General features: G+C 45.1%; 1 protein-coding gene across 23 annotated transcripts in view; it reads right to left on the reverse strand.

Annotated features, from left to right (window-relative positions):
* Positions 1-3,837: 3,837 nt before the first annotated feature.
* The window catches only part of CNOT10 (CCR4-NOT transcription complex subunit 10), a 95,395-nt gene continuing 77,505 nt past the window's right edge, over positions 3,838-21,727 (reverse strand). For 13 of the 23 annotated variants that reach the window (XM_055284645.2, XM_055284669.2, XM_055284651.2 and 10 more), the window contains 6 exons: positions 19,280-19,393; positions 15,408-15,538; positions 13,784-13,819; positions 13,465-13,592; positions 8,305-8,380; positions 3,838-4,256 (listed from right to left, as the gene is read on the reverse strand). In XM_055284645.2, the coding sequence (XP_055140620.1) occupies positions 4,102-4,256; positions 8,305-8,380; positions 13,465-13,592; positions 13,784-13,819; positions 15,408-15,538; positions 19,280-19,393 (640 nt within the window). In that variant the 3' untranslated portion in view covers positions 3,838-4,101. Of the gene's footprint in view, positions 4,257-8,304; positions 8,381-8,453; positions 10,270-13,464; positions 13,593-13,783; positions 13,820-15,407; positions 15,539-19,279; positions 19,394-21,727 lie in introns of those variants that run through there. The other 10 variants (XM_055284670.2, XM_055284664.2, XM_055284658.2 and 7 more) reach the window with 2 other exon arrangements.

The following is a 21,727-nucleotide window of genomic DNA, read 5'->3' on the forward strand; positions in this document are numbered from 1 at the left end:
ATTTTTATATTTTAGTAGAGACGGGGATTTCGCCATATTAGCTAGGCTGGTCTCAAACTCCTGACCTCAAATGATCCACCCGCCTTGGCCTCCCAGAGTGCTGGGATCACAGGCGTAAACCACCAAACCTGGCCAAAAGCCTTTTTGTATAGATAGGGTTGTTACTGGAAAGGGGTCCCGATCTAGACTCCAAGAGAATTCAGAAAGACTTCAGCGTAAGTCTGTAAAGTGAAAGCAAGTTTATTAAGAAAGTAAAGGAATAAAGAATGGCTACTACACCGGCAGAGCAGCCCTGAGGGCTGCTGGTTGCCCATTTTTATGGTTATTTCTTGATGATGTGCTAAACAATGGGTGGATTATTCATGCTTCCCCTTTTTATACCATATAGAGTAACTTCCCAATGTTGCCATGGCATTTGTAAACTGTCACAGCGCTTGTGGGAGTGTAGCAGTGAGGACCTCACTCTCATTGCCATCTTGGTTTTGGTGGGTCTTAGCTGGCTTCTTTACTGCAAACTGTTTTATCAGCAAGGTCTTTATGACCTGTATCTTGTGCTGCCCTCCTATCTCATCCTATGACTTAGAATGCCTTAAGCCTTAACCACCTGGGAATGCAGCCCAGTAGCTTTCAGCCTTATTTTACCCAGCTCCCATTTAAGATGGAGTTGCTCTGGTTCAAACCCCTCTGACAGAGTTACCTCAGTTAGCAGAGGTGGCTTTAACAAATTGGGGCAGGAAAAATAGGTGGGAAGAAGCCTTCCTGGCTATGGGAAGCAGTATGAGTCCAGACACAGAGGTGAAGAACTTATATTTAATTTGCTGGGCTCTGCTGACAGTAGGCAGTGGAAAGAAAAGCTGAGCTGCTGGAACATTAATCTGAAAACACTGAATTGGCCTCCCTTAGGATGTGCAGGGCTATGCCAGCAACTGCAGCAGACATGGTTATGACATCTTTGCCAGGCTTCCCTGCAGCTTAGGATGGCTCCATGATATGATGTGACAAAAGAGATGTTAAGCTCAAGGCTGCTGGGGGTTTCTAAGAAAGTTTTGTTCCAGATAGTCTCCCATCAAGATTAGCTAGTTTTTGCCCTATTTTTCTTGCCTTCATTGTTGACATGATACTGGAATATCTTTTGACTATGGAAACAAATGCCCAAATGCTGAGGACAGCGGCATGGAAAAACAGAGCTGAGTCCTGGATGGCGTCACGGGACACTAGAACCCAGGCCAGCAGCTGCCTTCGTATCCCCTTCTCAAGTGAGAGAAAAATAATCTTTGTTTAAATCACAGACCTATTTTTTGCTACTTGCAGCCAAATATAGTCTTATTTAACATAGGACCTGCCCTACCCTTACTAGGTATTGCCTGCTTTCCCATAAACAAACCAACATGCAGAGAAAGTTCTAATTTCTTGATTTCTCTAAAGATGTGTTTTTTTTGAAGTACAATTATAGGGCTTTTCCCCTTCAAACTACCATGACTGTGAGTTCCTGGCAATTTATGAAGTCTGTGGACTTACTCTCCAGAAAATTCCCAGGCTAAGCAATTCTGCTCATTTGAGTGGGTCTCACAGTACTGTTGTCGGTCTGGAGTACGGGAAAGCAGAGACGGCAGACTTAAACCAACAGCAGTGCAGATTATGGGTCCTATGGTCCTACTTAGAAGGGGCTTCAAGAGGTCCAAGGAAGCTAGGCTATCTCGCTTTCTATGTCCACCTGTAAAGATCTACTCTGTGTACAAAACAACTACAATGTGGCACTCGATCAATGGAGCCTCTACATCCATCCATCCATGTTTAAAAAGAGGAGCATATTCTCCCCTTTGAGTCTGTTGGCAGGCAATGCCTATCTCAGTCACAAATACTCAGTTCTAGTATATATCATTACCTGAGTTCCGTTTCCTGTCAGCAACAGAATAATTCAGATGGGCTGGGCTCAGTGGCTCACACCTGTAATCCCAGCATGTTGGGAGGCTGAGGTGGGCAGATCACCTGAGGTCGGGAGTTCGAGACCAGCCTGACCAACATGGAGAAACCCCCATCTCTACCAAAAATACAAAATTAGCCAGGCATGGTGGCGCATGCCTGTAATCCCAGCTACACCAGAGGCGAGGCAGGAGAATCACTTGAATCTGGGAGGCGGAGGTTGCAGTGAGCCGAGATCGCGCCATTGCACTCCAGCCTGGGCAACAAGAGCAAAACTCCGTCTCAAAACAAAACAAAACAAAAAAAAACGGCCAGGTGCAGTGGCTCACGCCTGTAATCCTAGTAGCAGGGAGTGAGGATTGGGAGATTGGGAGGCTGAGGTGGGCGGATCACAAGGTCAGGAGTTCCAGACCAGCCTGACCAACATGGTGAAACCCCATCTCCACTAAAAATACAACAATTAGCCAGGCGTGGTGGCGGGCACCTGGAATCCCAGCTACTCAGGAGGCTGAGGCAGGAGAATCACTTGAACCTGGGAGGCAGAGGTTGCAGTGAGCCAAGACTGTGCCACTGCACTCCAGCCTGGGAGACAGAGCAAGACTCCGTCTCAAACGAAAAAAAAAAAAAAGAATAATTCAGATAAAGTTTCAGATAAATCAGTGCTTATCCACACACTTGTCTCTCTAGTTCTGAAACTGAGGTAACATGTAGATTCAGCTAATGTGTCTCCAAACTAGGGAAGTGAAGCATTGTGACATTAAGGGATATTCCTAAATGGCAAGCTTAGATGAATCTACCAAACACCATCTTAACTAGGGGGACACCCAATTTAGTAGAGCAAATCTACATTGTCTTTTGTTTGTTTGAGACAGGGTCTCACTCTGTCACTCAGGCTGGAGTGCAGTGGTGCCATCATAGCTCACTGCAGCCTTGAATTCCTAGGCTCAAACAATCCTCCCACCTCAGCCTCCAGAATAGCTAGGACTACTGGCATGGGCCACCATGTCCAGCTTTTAAAAACGTTTTAGAGACAGAGTCTTGCTATGTTGCCCGGGCTAGTCTTGAACTCCTCAAGCGATCCTCCTGCCTTGGTCTCCCAAAATATTGGGATTACAGATGTGAGCCACTGCACCCACTTGTATTTTTTCCCCCTACTCAATGTTAGTGTATATCCATCCTATTGGCAAATTTTGTCAATGTCAATCCCACAACACATAACTGTCTCTTGGGAAGAAGCTATTAAATTCTTGTTTGCATTTGCAAAAGGGTTAGTAATGAACCTTGAACTGCCTGCTAACAGACTCCAGAACCTAGGAGAGTGAACAAGGCCAGTGGTCAGTACACTGAACTCTGTTGTATTTGCACTTTTTAAGCAAATGATTCCTAACAGATCAGTTGTGTCTTTTTTTTTTTGAGACAGTCTTGTTCTGTCGCCCAGGCTGGGGTGCAATGGTACAATCTCGGCTCACCGCAACCTCGACCTCCCAGGTTCAAGCGATTCTCCTGCCTCAGCCTCCTGAGTAGCTGGGACTACAGGTGTGTGCCACCATGCCTGGCTAATTTTTGTATTTTTGGTAGAGACGGGGTTTCACCATGTTGGCCAGGCTGGTCTCAAACTCCTGACCTCAAGTGATCTGCCCACCTCAGCCTCCCAAAGTGCTGGGATTATAGGGATGAGCCACTGTGACTGGCCCAGTTGTATCTTCTTAACCTAATTTGTTAATACATTTTCTGGTCTTTTCAGTCATAACTAGACATAAAACACAACAACTCTCTTTCCCTCCCTTTCACCTTCAGGTCGGCTTCTGAATTGGCTATTTATCAACTGCTGATGTTCTTTGTCAATTTTTAAACGTTAACACAAAACCTCAGATGCTAAAATAATCTAATAGTCAATAAAAGACTGTGTAAGACTTCTGATAAGATTATGTTTTAATTGCCTATGGCATATATTACATAATGGCTCAAAATTAATAGTCTGGTTGAAATTAAGAAAAACAGCTGATGATGACTTAGTAAATCCTTAATTTTAAGTAAGCTTTTGGCCAAAAGTCAGGGGTAGAATCGTCTCAAAATTAACAGCCTTCACCATCTTTTATTCATTCTGCTGTGATACAACTAAAATGGCCAGTAAATACTCCCCTGGGTCTCAGGTAACAGTTTTCCAAAGGTGAAGTATCACTTTCTCTGCACAGTGGTGAAAGCCGGCATTTGGATGGGCTGGATCGGGTGGACAGGCTGAAACACCGGCTTCTTTCTCACTTCAGAGTGTGTTTTCACTGCAGGGAGCAGCTGATTCCTTTTGATGATCTGTAAGGCCAGCTGAGTATTACCTATAAAAATACTTCCCGTTAAAAAACAAAGCACAGAACAATACTACCACACACAAAGCAAGACATGAAAATCCTGCTAAGGAGGTAAAAGATGATCTAGAAGAGCTGTCATCTGCAGCCTTGGCTGTACACTGGAATCCCATAAAGCCTCCATCTTATCCCCAGAAATTCTGATTTAAGTGATGTAGGGCATGGCCCGGGCAATGGAATTTTTAAAAGCTTCCCAGTGATTCTAAGGTACAGCCCAGGTAGAGAACTTGTTATAGGTGGGTTGTATAAAAGAAACGATCATCTGGGAGGGTTGGTTCACGCCTGTAACCCTAGCACTTTGGGAGGCTGAGGTGGGCAAATCGCCTGAGCTCAGGAGTTCGAGACCAGCTTGGGTAACATGGTGAAACCCCGTCTCTACAAAAAAATACAAAAATTAGCTGGGCGTGGTGGTGCATGCCTGTAGTCCCAGCTACCTGGGGGGTTGAGGCAGGAGGGCTGCTTGAACCTGGGAGGTCAAGGCCAAGATCACGCCACTACATTCTAGCCTGGGTGACAAAGTGAGACCCTGTCTCAAACAAAAAACAATGAAACAATCTAGGGCAATGCACTAACCCTAATCACATCTTTAAGGAGGCTAAGGCCCGCTGGGTGCCAGGCACTTAAGACCCCTTCTTCAGCTATTAAAAAAGGGGGAGCCTTGTAAGAGTTCCCAAGGTAAACAAGGAGTTATGCCTTAGAACATTGGGTTTTTTTTGAGACAGAGTCTTGTTCTGTGGCCCAGGCTAGAGTGCAGTGGGGTGATTACGGCTCACTGCAACCTCCATCTCCCAGATTCAAGCAATTCTCCTGCCTCAGCCTCCAGAGTAGCTGGGATTACAGGCATGAGCTACTGTGCCCAGCCTTTTTTTTATTTTTTATTTTTTAAAAAAGAGACAGGGTCTCACTATGTTGCCCAGGTTGGAGTGCAGTGACTGTTCACAGGAGCAATACTGCACACTATAGCCTTGAACTCTTGGCCTTAAGCAATCCTCCCGCCTCAGCCTCCAGAGTAGCTAGGACTACATGCCTGGCTGTGACTTCATTTATGTCCCCCCCCTTTTTTTTTTTTTTTTGAGACAGAGTCTCACTCTATCGCCCAGGCTGGAGTGCAGTGGCGCAATCTTGGCTCACTGCAAGCTCCGCCTCCCGGGTTCACGCCATTCTCCTGCCTCAGCCTCTCCGAGTAGCTGGGACTACAGGCGCCCGCCACCACGCCCGGCTAATTTTTTGTATTTTTAGTAGAGACGGGGTTTCACCGTGGTCTCGATCTCCTGACCACGTGATCTGCCCGCCTCGGCCTCCCAAAGTGCTGGGATTACAAGCGTGGGCCACCACGCCCGGCCTATGTCCCTTTTTTTTTGAGACGGAGTCTTGCTCTGTCGTTCAGACTGGAGTGCAGTGGCGCGACCTCGGCTCAGTGCAACCTCCGCCGCCCGGATTCAAGCAATTCTCCTGCCTCAGCCTCCTGAGTAGCTGGAACTATAACTGCATGCCAACACGCCCAGCTAATTTTGTGTATTTTTAGTAGAGATGGGGTTTCACCATGTTAGCCAGGATGGTCTCCATCTCCTGACCTCGTGATCCGCCCGCCTTGGCCTCCCAAAGTGTTGGGATTACATGCATGAGCCACCGCATGCGGCCTATTTCTGTCCCTTCTAATCTCTCTCATTTATGTCTCTTTTCTACTTCATGCTATCTCATATTTAGAGGCAATAGCCTTTCTTCTAGTGAGATACATCTTGGAGATTGTATATGCCCTAAAGGCATGACCTACATTTATGTTTGAATAAATAATTCTCAGCAAGAACTGGCTTACTGTAAAACTTGTTAATATCTGTGTTCAAAATACTACGGTGTACAACTCAAAGCAACTGCATTCTAACTCATGTTCTCAGTCATTTAGCTGCCTAGGAGAAAGGTTAATTAATAGTGATTAATTATAATTAAGTGTCTGAAGTTATGATTCTGTATTTTCTCAGATAAAAGGAGATAAGCTTAACTTGTAAGGAGTATTTGTAGGATATCAAAAACTCCCTAACTATATCTATCTATTTATCTATATATCTAGATAGATATAGATATTTATTATTATTATTATTTGAGACAGGGTTTCACTCTGTCACCCAGATTGGAGTGCAGTGGCGTGTCTCGGCTCACTGCAACCTCCCACCTCCCAGGCTCAAGCGATTCTCCTACTTCAGCCTCCTAAGTACCTGGGATTACAGGCGTGCGCCACCACACCTGGCTAATTTTTGTATTTTCGGTAGAGATGGGGTTTCACCATGTTGGTTAGGCCGGTTTTGAACTCCTACCTCAAATGATCCACCTGTGTCGGCCTCTCAAAGTGCTGGGATTATAGGCGTGAGCCACTGCGGCCTATTATTATTTTTTTAGACAAGGTCTCATTCTGGCATGATCTCAGCTCACTGCAGCCTCAACCTCCAGGGCTCAAGTGATCCTCCAATCTCAGCCTTCCAAGTAGCTGGAACTACAGGCGCACACCACCACACCCAGCTAATTTTTGTATTTTTTGTAGAGATGGGGTTTTTCCATGTTGCCCAGGCTGGTCTTGAACTCCTGAACTCTGGTGATTAGCCCACCTCAGCCTCCCAAAGTGCTGGGATTATAGGCATGCACCACTGTGCCCAGCTCCTAACTATATATATATATATATTTTTTTGAGACTGAATCTTGCTCTGTCGCCCAGGCTGGAGTGCAGTGGCACAATCTCGGCTCACTGCAAGCTCCGCCTCCCAGGTTCACGCCATTCTCCTGCCTCAGCCTCCCAAGTAGCTGGGACTACAGGTGCCTGCCACCACGCCCAGCTAATTTTTTGTATTTTTAGTAGAGACAGGGTTCCACCGTGGTCTCGATCTTCTGACCTCGTGATCCACCCGCCTCGGCCTCCCAAAGTGCTGGGATTACGGGCATGAGCCACCGCGCCCGGCCCTAACTATATTTTTATGTAGAAGAATTTGATGGTTTGTCCGCTCTGGCTCATGCCTATAATCCCAGCACTTTGAGAGGCTGAGGCAGGCAGATCACCTGAGGTCAGGAGTTCACGACCAGCTTGGCCAACATCGTGAACCCGGTCTCTACTAAAAATACAAAAATTAACCAGGCATGTTGGCAGGCGCTTGTAATCCCAGCTACTTGAGAGGCTGAGACAGGAGAATTTCTTGAACCTTGAACCCGGGAGGCGGAGGCTGCAGTGAGCTGAGATAGTGCCACTGCACTCCAGACTGGGTGACAGAGCGAGACTCCATCTCAAAAAAGAAAAAAAAAAAAGAATTTGATGGGTCACCTATCTTCAAGGAAGGCAAATTTCTGACTCTGAAGAGAAAAAACAGACATTAAAAATCTCAGCCTTGCTGGGCGCAGTGGCTCACGCCTGTAATCCCAGCACTTTGGGAGGCCAAGGCGGGCGGCTGATGAGGTCAGGAGATCGAGACCATCCTGGCCAACATGGTGAAACCCTGTCTGTATTAAAAATACACAAAATTAGCTGGGCGTGGTGGTGGGCGCCTGTAGTCCCAGCTACTCGGGAGGCTGAGGCAGGAGAATGGCGTGAACCCGGGAGGCGGAACATGCAGTGAGCTGAGATCGCGCCACAGCACTCCAGCCTGGGCTAGAGAGCAAGACACCTGTCTCAAAAAAAAAAAATCTCAGCCTTGGCTGAGCATAGTGGCTTATGCTTGTCATCCCAGCTACTAGAGAGGGTAAGATGGGAGGATTGCTTGAGCCCATGAGTTCGAGAGCAGCCTGGGCAACAAAGCGAGACCACATCTCTACAAAAAATTTAAAAAATTAGTTGGGCTCATTGGCGTGCACCTGTAGTCCCAGCTACCTGGGAGGCTGAGGTGGGAAGGCTGCTTGAGCCCAGGAGTTTGGAGGCTGCAGTGAGCTCCGATGGTACCACTGCACTCCAGCCTGGGCAACACAGTGAGACCCTGTCTCCCAACCAAAAAATCTCAGGCTCTTTCAAGGGATAAAGTCCTAAACAGAGAGAATTACTCACCATTCTGCAGTTCAAGGTAGACTGCCAGCAAGATGGCCTCAGGGGGCACCTCTTTAGGATGGATCATTGAAGCCGCCTTTGCTCAAAACAGAAAGATGCCCGTGAAAAAACAACAGCTTAAGATACACACTTCAAGTACATCTGCCAACCAATAAGGTAACAAACTTATTCAAGCTCATTCCCAAGTGACTTCCTAGGGACTACCTGTTGTTTAGCTGTGATGAGCCTCAGCTCCTTTTGCCTTAAAACCTACCAATTAAGCTAGACATGTAATACTCTGGGTTTTGAGATGGGTGACTGGACACCCTGATACTATAGTCAACCATCCAATTCTGCTGGTGGCTTTCACAACAGACACATACAGTTGCAATTACATCAAAATCTGCATGTCCATTTGTTTTCCTAAGTAACACTTCAGTATTGTAAACTGTAAGTTATCAATGTCAGGAATAATAATTCAAACTTAAATAGTAATACAGAAAAAACGTACCACGTAGCATGTTTGATGTCTCCATTCTTAAGGACTGAAACACAGTTCAATTTAGTCCAATAAAATAATTTACTAGTTTAGGCAACATGCTGCCCTTAGATCTGAGTAAGAGCCATAGCATCGGCCAGCAGTTTCTCTCAATCCAGTCCTGAAGAAAGAAGCCTGGACTGCTCTGGACAAAAGTGCTGAAATTACAGGTTTATTTCCTCAGTCTGGGCCTCTTTGGGCTACAGCCAAAATATTCCTCACCTTATTATCAACTTGTATTTCCCCATCTAGTTTTAGTTGCTCACTGCTTCCAGACAGCTCTGCCCCTTCTCTTAATCTAATCAGATAATGGACTTCTACAAATACTTATTGAACAGAGGTGGGTATAGAGATAAGACAGGGACTTCCCCTGATAATAAACAAGCATGCAAATAACTAACAATAATCCAAACAAAGTTACGTAAATGCCAGGGAGAAAGGCAGTGAATGTGCTGTGAATATGGAGAGAAAGAAAGAAGTTTCTTTCAAACAGAGCTTTGGGGTAAGGGAGGCCTGCTTTAATCCTTGCAGGGTAGATATCTCACAGGTAGAAAATGGGGAAAAATGGTACTGAAGGTAGCAGCTTGAACATGGGAGATGTTGGGGAGGACCAGAAATGTGTACTAAGTTGGTTTTTGGCAGCATTAGGAGAAATCTCAGACTAGCGGGGCATGTTGCCCGGAGCATGTGCTTCTAAGAAGTTCCTCATGAATGAGGTGGGGAGGCTTTTATTCCTCTCGCCACAACACTGAGGTATAACAATTCTTTTCAGAAAATGAGATTTTATACATCTAAACCTAGCTTTCTAGGCAAGCTGTATAGGCAAGATCGTCTTTATACCATTTTGTGGGTTTTTTTTTTTTTTTTTTTGAGACGGAGTTTTGCTCTTGTTGCCGAGGCTGGAGTGCAATTGAGCGATCTAGGCTCACTGCAACCTCTGCCTCCTGGGTTCAAGCGATTCTCCTGCCTCAGCCTCTCAAGTAGCTGGGATTACAGGCTCCTGCCACCACGCCCGGCTAATTTCTTGTATTTTTAGTATAGACGGGGTTTCATCATGTTGTCCAGGCTAGTCTTGAACTCCTCACCTCAGATGATCCACCCGCCTTGGCCTCCCAAAGTGCTGGGATTACAGACGTGAGCCACTGTGCCCGGCCCATTTTGTGGATAGTAAAATCTCTATTTTCCATCCAAGTGGCTAGTAACACATTTTATTTACTGTTTTTTGCAATGACCACAGTCTGAAGCTTTTTTTAAAATATAAGAATTCAAGGCAACATCTTTATGATACTTAATGGCATTTTGCTTACTGGCTGTTCAGAATGGTTAGTGGTGGGCAGGCAACCTTGGAAACATCTACTCCGAGCCCTTTCCAACTCTTCACATCACTGTTCTTCCCTCCCAGGCAGGGTGGGCCTCCCAATTAACAAAGGTCCAGCCATTGGATTAACCTAAAAACCAAGGGACCAAAACAAAACCCCCTTCAGACCCCGAACCAGGCCTGACCCCATCTGTCTCTCCCAGCGTGGCAGCAGCCATGGCCACCTGCTGTATGAGAACCTGAGCTGGACTGTACACACTGTAAATTTAGATCAAAAGCTCTGTTTGCTGCAGTGACTGGAGTTTGGGGGCACTTTGAGAGGGGATGCTTAACACCCTAGCCTTGCTACTGAGAAGTGTGAAACATTTTAACTCTTACTGGTTTAACTCATACACTCAATGCCTAGATAATATCAAACATGTTACCCTGGACAGCCTTTCACTTAACTTTTCTGATTTGGGATAGAAATGCTGACCAGATGCCACTAAGTTGACTAAATAGAATTTGTAGTTATTTTCCACATGGTAAAGCATCATCACTTCTAGGCACAACAAGGCTACTTACATAAGCAGGAACCTATGTGAAAGCCCTATAGGCTTTTTTTTTTTTTGAGACAGAGTTTTGCTCTTGTTGCCCAGGCTGGAGTGCAATGGCGCAATCTCGGCTCACCGCAACCTCCACCTCCTGGGTTCAAGCAATTCTCCTGCCTCAGCCTCCCGAGTAGCTGGGGTTACAGGCATGTGCCACCATGCCCAGCTAATTTTTGCATTTTTAGTAGAGACAGGATTTCTCCATGTTGGTAAGGCTGGTCTCGAACTCCTGACCTCAGGTGATCCACCTGCCTCGGCCTCCCAAAGTGTTGGGATTACAGGCGTGAGCCACTGCGCCCGGCTGAAAGCCACCCTATCTCCTGAGAAGAGGTTTAATATCAACTTTAGTTGCTGTGGCAAGCATGTGGGAATGTGGGCCTTCTCATCTGCTGCTAGAGAATATACCATTTGTTACAAACTTTCTATATCAGAAGTCTTAAAATCCTGCATATCCTATGACCATGCAATTCCCTTTTTAGGAAGGTGTCTCCTAACTGCAAAGGTCTACAAACAAGGGCAAGATTGTAGCATGTCTGCTTATGTGCAGTCTTATTCCCATGGCTTAGCTCGGAAGTAAGTGCTCAACAGATATTTGCTGGATGAATGTCCTTTTGAGGAATTATTTCTAATTTTGTGAGATTCCTCTGGGGCTGCCAATGGTGGTACCCAGTCCCCTACTACAGGTATGGCTCAATGCCCATGATTGGTCCAGGGATTGGCAGGTGACCTATTAAAGAGATCCAATCAAAATCTTCCTTGAAGCTTCATGATGCACCATTTCAGTGGTAGAATTCAGAGGTTTATTTTAGTTATATATTGCCAGTAGCTTTCTTTAGTGTGTATGGAGTTTCTCTAATATTGGCTTTCTGAAAGGTGGATTTATAATTCACTTTTTTTTTTTTGAGACAGAGTCTCATTCTGTTGCTCGGGCTGGAGTGCAGTGGCGCGATCTTGGCTCACTGCAAGCTCCGCCTCCCAGGTTCATGCCATTCTCCTGCCTCAGCCTCCCAAGTAGCTGGGACTACAGGCACATGCCACCACGCCTGGCTAATTTTTTTGTATTTTTAGTAGAGACGGGGTTTCACTGTGTTAGCCAGGATGGTCTTGATCTTCTGACCTCATGATCTGCCCGCCTCAGCCTCCCAAAGTGCTGGGATTACAGGCATGAGCCACCGTGCCCGGCCTATAATTCACTTTTTGAAAAAAGATTTACACAATTCAAAATTTAAAAGCAGCTGGGCACAGTGGCTCATGCCTCTAATCCCAGCACTTTGGGAGGCCAAGGCAGGTGGATCACCTGAGGTCAGGAGTTCGAGACCAGCCTCAACATGGAGAAACCCCGTCTCTACTAAAAATACAAAATTAGCCGGATGTGGTGGTACATACATGCCTGTAATCCCAGCTACTCGGGAGGCTGAGGCAGGAGAATTGCTTGAACCCGGGAGGCAGAGGTTGCAGTGAGCCGAAATCACGCCATTGCACTCCAGCCTGGGCAACAAGAGCGAAACTCCGTCTCAAAAAAAAAAAGAAAGAAAAAATTAAAAGCATAAGAGTATACAGTGAAAAGTCTCCCATTCTACTGCTCCAGCCATGTAGTATTCATCCTGCCACCCCAACAACTAATGTTCGCAGTTTCTTGGTGTGTCCTTTCAGAGATCTTTTATGCATGTATACACGGTTATACAGAAACTGTTTCACACCTTGCTATTTTCATTTAGTATGTCTTAGACCTCTTTCCATTTTAGTACCTAGAATTTATAGCTGCATTGTCTTCAACTGTACAGATGCACTATTATTTATATAAGTGATCTTTTAGACAGTTTTCCATCTTTTGGAATTTTAATAATTAAAACTGTCAAGTTACTTCTTCGTATTTTTTTTTTTTTTTTTTGGGACAGGGTCTCACTCCAGTTGCCCAGGCTGGAGTGCAGTGGCACGATCTTGGCTGACTACAGCCTCGACCTCCCAGGCTCAGGTAATCCTCCTACCTCTGTCTCCTAAGTATCTGGGACTACAGGAATGCACCACCATGCCTGGCTAATTTTTGCTATTTTTAGTAGAGATAGGGTCTCATTATGTTGCCCAGGCTGGTCTCAAACTCCTCAACTCAAGTGATCTGCCTGTCTCAGCCTCCCAGAGTGTGGGATACAGATGTGAGCCACTGTGCCCGGCCCCAAGTTGCCTTTTATTTTGCTGATTTGAAATTTAAACATTCTTTTTTTTTTTTTGAGACGGAGTCTCGCTCTGTTGCCCAGGCTGGAGTACAGTGTCATGATCTTGGCTCACTGCAACCTCCGCCTCCCGGATTCAAGTGATTCTTCTGCTTCAGCTTCACGAGTAGCTGGGACTACAGGCGCGTGCCACCAACCTGGCTAATTTTTGTATGTTTAGTAGAGATGGGGTTTCACCGTATGGCCAGGCTGGTCTCCAACTCCTGACCTCATGATCCGCCTGCCTCAGCCTCCCAAAGTGCTGGGAGGCATGAGCCACTGTACCCGGCAAAAAAAAAATTTTTTTTTAATAAAATCATCAAGAAAAACTCTCCATTAAGTGTCTAGGTTCATTTACAATGCTGATCAGTTGTTTACCTTGCAAGAATATTTTTAAATCTGGGAAAGTGATATTCCAATATTTAACAAACTGACCAGATGCCTCAAACAAAGTAACAAAAAATATAAACCTCAAACTTGTGTTGGCTGCTTTACAAGGTTCAGTTCCTCCCATTCTGGACTCACCTGGTGGAGACACTTTCGGGCTTTGTCATATTCGCTCCTCAGGCAGTAAGCGCTGCCAAGGTTGAACAGCATCACAGTCCTGGCAGAGCTGACGGAACTGGGGTAGCACTGAGGGGCCCGCTTCCCAGCTGGGGAAAAAGAGTGTAGACACCGGTGAAGAAGCCGTGCCAACAGCAAGGGAGCAACCCAATCTATCGCCTTGAGGAGCCACTCGGCACAGCAGTATTCCTCAGGCAGAAAAACGAACACAGAAGATTTAGAATCTAAATTTTTGGGATGCAGGCCAGGCTACTTAAGTATCACAAAACTTCTTACTTACAGGATTCCATTGCTTCATTTTCACCTTTGTCTGATCCTACAAAAACATGAAAATAAATCTGAGGGGCAGAACAACAGAGCATATTTTCTTTTTTTTCTCCTCAGGCTCAGAAGGTAGAGGGAATATTTTCTTTTTTTTTTTTTTTGAGATGGAGCCTCGCTCTGTTGCCCAGGCTGGAGTGCAGTGGCGTGATCTCGGCTCACTGCAACCTCCGCCTCCTGGGTTTAAGCGATTCTCCTGCTTCAGCCTCCTGAGTAGCTGGGATTACAGGCATGCACCACCATCCCTGGCTAATTTTTGTATTTTTTAGTAGAGACGGGGTTTCACAATGTTGGTCAGGCTGGTTTTTTTTTTTTTTTGGAGATGGAGTTTTGCTCTTGTTGCCGCCCAGGCCGGAGTGCAATGGCACGACTCACTGCAACCTCTGCCTCTTGAGTTCAAGTGATTCTCTGGCCTCAGCCTCCTGAGTAGCTGGGATTACAGGGGCATACCACCATGCCTGGCTAATTTTGTATTTTTACTAGAGACAGGGTTTCACCATGTTGGTCAGGCTGGTCTTGAACTCCTGACCTCAGGTGATCCACCCACCACGGCCTCCCAAAGTGCTGGGATTACAGGCGTGAGCCACTGTGCCCAGCTGAGAGCATATTTTCTAAAAACCTAACTTTCTTTATGAAATGGAAATTTAATAAAAAGCAATTTATTTACTTTTCATGTAGTAGAGATTCCATTAAAAATTGTCAGAATGCTACCACCCACCACCATCTCAAACCTGAGCACTAATCTTGAGTAAAATGAATGTCACACAGCTTTAATTATTAATTGTTTTTTTTTCTTCAGACAGTCTTGCTCTGTCACCCAGGCTGGAGTGCAGTGGCGTGATCTTGGCTCACTGCAACCTCCACCTCCTGGGTGCAAGCGATTCTCCTGTCTCAGCCTCCTGAGTAGGTGAGATTACAGGCTTGCGCCACCATGCCCTACTAATTTTGTATTTTTGGTAGAGATGGGGTTTCACTATGTTGGCCAGGCTGGTCTTGAACTCCTGACCTCAGGTGATCCACCCGCCTCGGCCTCCCAAAGTGTTGGGATTACAGGTGTGAGCCACCACACCCAGCAATTATTTAAAAATTTAGCAATGATTTAAAACAAACTTTTCTTTCTTTCCTTATTTTTAAAATAGAGACGGGGGTCTCACCAGGTTGCCCAGGCTGGTCTCGAACTCTTGGGCTCAAGTGATCCTCCTGCTACAGCCTCCCAAAGTGCTGGGATTACAGGCGTGAGCCACCACTCCCGGACTAAAACTGACTCTTGAATGCAATATTTTTACTCCCCTATGGATTTTAAAATCACTCCAAAGGAAAACAAATAAATAGTATCAGAACCAAAATTAACCTTTCTAACAGTACCAGCCTTTCAAAGGTGAGAATTTAGATGATGTGATCATTAACTCTCAGGTCTACTTAGCAAACAACTGCTACAAAGTAAGTACAGACAAAAATGTGGAAAGCCAACCTAAAACTTTCTTCTCATTATCACCATGCCCTTAAATTTCCACACATCCTGAATTATGACAGGAGGGAAATGGAAACAGTGATCAGTTCTGATCAAAGGTGTCCTCATTAACCTTGGTCCTGCTCATTTGAAGAGATCCCTAAGGAGACATCAGTGACATTCTCCGGGTTCAAGTGAGTAATGGCATCAGATATTCTGTCGAGAGAGATGAGGGCTTCTGCAGCATATAAATGTCCCAGAAACCTAAAATGAAAAAACAGATTCCAAGCTGAAAAGTACAACATCACAAAAATACCCAATGTAAAATAATGCTGGGTATATTATGTTATTATACATTGGATATATGTCTCATATTTCATGTCCTTAAATTGAAATCTAAATTTATTTAGGTAAAACGAATCAACTGGCTGGGTGTAGTGGCTCATGCCTTTAATCTCAACACTTCAAGAGGCCTAGGTGGGTGGACTGCTGAGTACAGGAGTTTGAGAACAGCATGGGCAACATGGCAAAACCCTGTCTCTACAAAAATTAGCTGGGCGTGGTGGCATATACCTGTAGTCTCAGCTACTCAGGAGGCTGAGGCTGCAGTGAGCAGTGATCATGCCACTGCACCTCAGACTGAATGACAGAGTGAGACGCCATCTCAAAAAAAATAAAAATAAAAATTAAGATTGATCTCCTGATCGCGTGATCTGCCCGTCTCGGCCTCCCAAAGTGTTGGGATTACAGGCGTGAGCCACCATGCCCAGCTTTTTTTTTTTTTAACTGGGGACCTTTTGATCTGCTCAAAATCTTAATGACTTTTTTTTTTTTTTTTTGAGATGGAGTCTCGCTCTGTCGCCCAGGCTGGAGTGCAGTGGCGCAATCTTGGCTCACTGCAAGCTCTGCCTCCCAGGTTCATGCCATTCTCCTGCCTCAGCCTCTCCAGAGTAGCTGGGACTACAGGCGCCCGCCACCACGCCCGGCTAATTTTTTGTATTTTTAGTAGAGATGGGGTTTCACTGTGTTAGCCAGGATGGTCTCTATCTCCTGACCTCGTGATCCACCCGCCTCTGCCTCCCAAAGTGCTGGGATTATAGGCGTGAGCCACCGCGCCCGGCCATCTTAATGACTTTCTACACAAGAACAACAACAACACAAACTAAACTTTAATAGTTTTAAAACTCTCCAGGTCGAGCATGGTGGCTCATGCCTGTAATCCCAGCACTTTGGGAGGCCAAGACGGCAGATCACCTGAGGTCGGGAGTTCGAGACCAGCCTGACCAACATGGAGAAACGCCATCTCTACTAAAAATACAAAATTAGCTGGGCGTGGTGGTGCATGCCTGTAATCCCAGCTACTCGGGAGCCTGAGGCAGGAGAATCGCTTGAACCCGGGAGGTGGAAGTTGTGATGAGCCAAGATGACACCACTGCACTCCAGCCTGGGCAATAAGAGCAAATACAAAAATTAGCCAGGTGCGGTGGCTCATGCCTGTGAAACTCCGTCTCAAAATAAGAAAAAAAAAAAAAAAAAAGAAATTAGCAGGGCATAGTGGTGTGCGCCTGTAATCCCAGCTATGCAGGAAGCTGAGGCAGGAGAATCCCTTGAACTGGGGAGGAAGAGGTTGCAGTGAGCTGAGATCATGCTGCTGCACTCCAGCCTGGGCAAGAGTGAAACTGTCTCAAAAAAAGAAAAAAAATTAGCCGGGTGTGGTGGTGGGCTCCTGTAATCCCAGCTACTTGGGAGGCTGAGGCAGGAGAATCGCCTGAACCCAGATAGTGGAGATTGCAGTGAGCTGAGATTGCGCTACTGCACTCTAGCGTGGGTGACAGAGAGAGACTCAGTCACACACACACACACACAAGTCCAGTTCTCTCATAATGGCCGTATACACCACAATCTGAACACCAGCAGCAGCTGCAATTCCCAACACTGGCATTTTGAGTTGGGCAATGGTAAGGATGGAAGGTACTTTAGAGGCAACCCAAATGCCTTGAACTGAAAATTAGGATCTTCCCCATCTCTAGGCCTGAATATTGGACAAGATTTTCTTGCAGAAGAGCAGGAGCTCCCTTATATTTGAACTGTGACAAAGTCTCTTATATAGTTGAATGATTTCTTATTACTTTTTTTTTGAGATGGAGTCTCACTCTGTCACCCGGTTTGGAGTGCAGTGGTACAACCTTGGCTCACTGCAGCTTCTGCCTCCCAGGCTCAAGCAATTCTCGTGCCTCAGCCTCCCTAGTATCTGGGATTACAGGAGTGCGCCCCCATGCCCGGCTAATTTTCATATTTTCAGTAGAGATGGGGTTTCACCATATTGGCAGGGCTGGTCTCCAACTCCTGACCTCAAATGATTTGCCCACGTAGGCCTCCCAAAGTGCTGGGATTACAGGTGTGAGCCACCGCGCCTGGCCTTAATTACTTTAAAAAAAAAAAAAAAAAAACACTAGGTATGTTTGGGGATCACTAAAAAGCAAAAGAGTAAGTAGTTAGATTTTGGCATTTATAAGTATATACCTATACGATGAATGAAAGAACTGTTCTAATGTTGTGCAGAATACTCGTGGCTTTTGATAAAATTTCCAGGATCAGCATCATACAAAAATTCAAGCTGTATTTTATTTTTATTTATTTATTTATTTATTTTTTTAAATTTTTTTTTTGAGACGGAGTCTCGCTCTGTCCCCAGGCTGGAGTGCAGTGGCGCAATCTCGGCTCACTGCAAGCTCCGCCTCCCGGGTTCACGCCATTCTCCTGCCTCAGCCTCCCCGAGTAGCTGGGACTACAGACGCCCGCCACCACACCCGGCTAATTTTTTGTATTTTTAGTAGAGACGGGGTTTCACCGTGGTCTCGATCTCCTGACCTCGTGATCCGCCCGCCTCGGCCTCCCAAAGTGCTGGGATTACAAGCGTGAGCCACCGCACCCGGCCTTATTTTTATTTTTTGAGAGGGAGTCTTGCTGTGTCACTCCGCCTGGAATGCAATGGTGCAACCTTGGCTCACCGAACGTCCGCCCCCCAGGCTCAAGTAATTCTCCTGTTTCAACTTCCCGAGTAGCTGGAATTATGGATGCCAACCACCATGCCTGGCTAATGTTTGTATTTTTAGTAGAGATGGGGTTTTACCATGTTGGCTGGGCTGGTCTCGGACTCCTGACCTCAAATGATCTGCCTACCTCGGCCTCCCAAAGTGCTGGGATTACAGGCATGAGCCACCACACCCGGCCTGTATTTTACTCAGTTTTGGTAAAAGAAAAGATAATGTGCTTTGGAAAATTTCAGAATGACCATGATATTAATGAAGAAGTATTTGGAATCTGACTAAAACTAGCTGATTTTGGAATGACACAGTAGCTTGGAAAGATATTTTAAAATTCTTGTCTTTTTTTTTGAAACAGTCTTGCTCTGTAGCCTAGGCTGGAGTGCAGTGGTGCGACCTTGGCTCACTGCAACCTCTGCCTCCTGGGTTCAAGCGATTCTTCTGTCTCAGCCTCCTGAGTAGCTGGGATTACAGGTGCCCGCCATTACGCCCAACTAACTTTTTGTATTTTTAGTAGAGGCGGGGTTTCGCCATGTTGGCCAGGCTGGTCTTGAACTCCTGACCTCGTGATTTGCCTGCCTCGGCCTCCCAAAGTGCTGGGATTACAGGCATGAGCCACCGCGCCTGGTCCCTCAAAGTAGATTTATCACATTGACCAAACTCCTTTTTCTGTAGGTCTTCTCTCTGAGGACTTGACTTATTTGGGGAATTAAAGTGCTGCAGTGAAGCCTAGAAGTGGACACTAGAGTCTGAAGTTTTTGTCTCCTAACACTCAGTACAGCACAAGTGAAAATGTTTTCACTGCAGAGGCATGGGTTAAAAAAAGTTCTTTTAAACTGTTGCTTTCCTTACAAATATATATTCCACTGGAGGAGTCAAAAGAAGCAACATAAACCACAAACCAAGGAGAAACCTCAAAACAAAAGAAACCGGGACAAACAGGGCAAGCCACACTTACTTAAGAGATCCTGACAGCTTGGGCTGCTGAAGAAGTTTATCTGCATGATTCAAAGCCATAAGGTTATCACCCAAAGCCAGAGCCACGTAGGCACTGCAAGCAAGTATGGAGCACCTATAACACAAAAGGGAAGGGGCCGAAAATCTCATTTTAAAAATTGATAATGGTTATATTTGCTAAATAGGAAGAAATGCACTTTAGCTGTCACAATCTGGACACCAAGAAAGAGGAGAGGAAGCCACGGTACTAACGGTAAGAATTAGATTGATGTGTAAAACAATTCTGAAGCATAGTTTGGCTATTTACATAAGTCATCTTTAGCTTTCATCCAATTGACCCACATCTTCAACAAAATAACGAAATGGATTACAATACATAACCTGTATGTATGTATGTATGTATAAATACACATACACACACACACACTATATATACATAGCCTAATGAGAACTAAATTCCATAGAAGTTTGCTTTTAATAACCTACGAATAAAGCTATAGAATCAGATCTTATTCTTTCTACATATATTTGTGATATGCTAAGAAATAATTAACTTACTAAAGCATTCATTTACTTCGAATGTTCTTTTCTCAACCAATTAAGTCTACAGTTCTTGCTAAACAACAGTATCAAGAGTAACTAAAAGGTTTTATTCACACAGTTACTATTCTTCTAAAGGAATACTGAAGGAAAAAAACAGGTTAAACAAACATATGTGAAGACAACATTTAAGTTACACTGATTTTGCTAAGTTGGATTGGAAATCTAAGTTTCTATAATATTTGGTTTTCTACTTCACAGACAGCTCATTTAAAACAAATCTGGTTAAAGACTTAACACTAATAGATCACTTGAATGTTAAACAACTGCTCCACAAAGCAATCTTAAAATAAACCCTTGTCAAATAGAAATGAAGTCTGAATGGCTAACCACAAATGACCTGACTCAGATACAGGGTTTTGAGTTATGTTTACAAATTACAATACACATATGTATCATTAAGTGTATTCAGGTTGTAATTTTAGTCTAAGGAAGAATGTAACCAGTATATCACCACAGAGTTTTGAAATGTTCTGAAATCCTCTGACTAGAAATGGCTCTTCCTATAAAAAGCACAGCTGGGCAAATTCAAAAGTATCCTGTTTCCTCTTCACTTGCTAACTTTTGGTTCCTAGAATCTTAGAAAACTGCCCTAGAATTTGGTTCCTAGAATCTTAGAAAGGCAGCCCCTCAACTCTTAACACAGAAAAGTAGATTGGTCCTGGAGAAGCATAAGGAAATTGAGGTTTATGCCTTATACTACCATAGGAGGGCTGAAAGACTGTCTAGTGTGGTTCCTTGTTTAACTGATGTGGAAACTGAGACTCACAGTGAGTAAACACAGTCTTTAGCTTAGTATGTGATTAGTTGGGACTAACATTTGACATTGTAGACTCCCAATCCGCTGTTCTTCCCATCCAATCACATTGCTTCTTTATTAACTCACAAGCCCACTTACAAAAAACACAACAGAAAAGATTCTTGTACATTATAATTTTTCTAAGTTCTAGGCATACACAACATAGGTATTCTAACTTGTCTTTTTAAACAGGCAGAAAAAGTTTAATCCAAACACAAGTTTATATTTTTGTCCCTGAGTATATAATTTTAAATCTGACCCTTGTTACAGAAGATAGTAATTTGAGAGCAAGCAAGTAGTGCCACTTTCAAAGCAATTTTCCTGGCAAGCCTGCTATCAATATTTCTGGCTCTTCAACAGCTGGCTTTACCAGCAAGGTTGTCCCATGGCCACAGTCCCTACAATGAACCCTCCCCATGAAGGAAGACTAAGGGACCAGAGGGTCTCTATTTTTAGTAGAGACGGGGTTTCATCGTGTTAACCAGGATGGTCTCGATCTCCTGACCTCATGATCCGCCCGCCTCGGCCTCCCAAAGTGCTGGGATTACAGGCGTGAGCCACCGCGCCCGGCTCACATGTACTACTTACGAACAAAAAAAGACTATTAAAGGTCCAGTCTCCAGAGGCTCAAGAAGACCATTAGTGGCTGGGTGTGGTGGCTCATGCCTGTAATCCCAGCACTTTGGGAGGCTGAGGCAGGCGGATCACCTGAGGTCGGGAGTTCGAGACCAGCCTGACCAACATGGAGAAACCCCATCTCTACTAAAAATACGAAATTGGCTGGGCGTGGTGGCACATGCCTGTAATCCCAGCTACTTGGGAGGCTGAGGCAGGAGAATCGCTTGAACCCGGGAGGTGGAGGTTGCGGCGAGCTGAGATCGCGCCATTGCGCTTCAGCCTGGGCAACAAGAGCGAAACTCCGTCACAAAAAAAAAAAAAAAAAAAAATTAGTTCAGGGCCTATGTGAATGACAGTTACAAAATTTAGTACCCTTTTTTTTTTTCCTTTTGAAACGGAGTCTTGCTCTGTTGCCTGGGCTGGAGTGCAGTG

The sequence above is a fragment of the Symphalangus syndactylus genome, chromosome 1 (assembly GCF_028878055.3).
Source record: "Symphalangus syndactylus isolate Jambi chromosome 1, NHGRI_mSymSyn1-v2.1_pri, whole genome shotgun sequence".
Lineage (NCBI taxonomy): Eukaryota > Metazoa > Chordata > Mammalia > Primates > Hylobatidae > Symphalangus > Symphalangus syndactylus.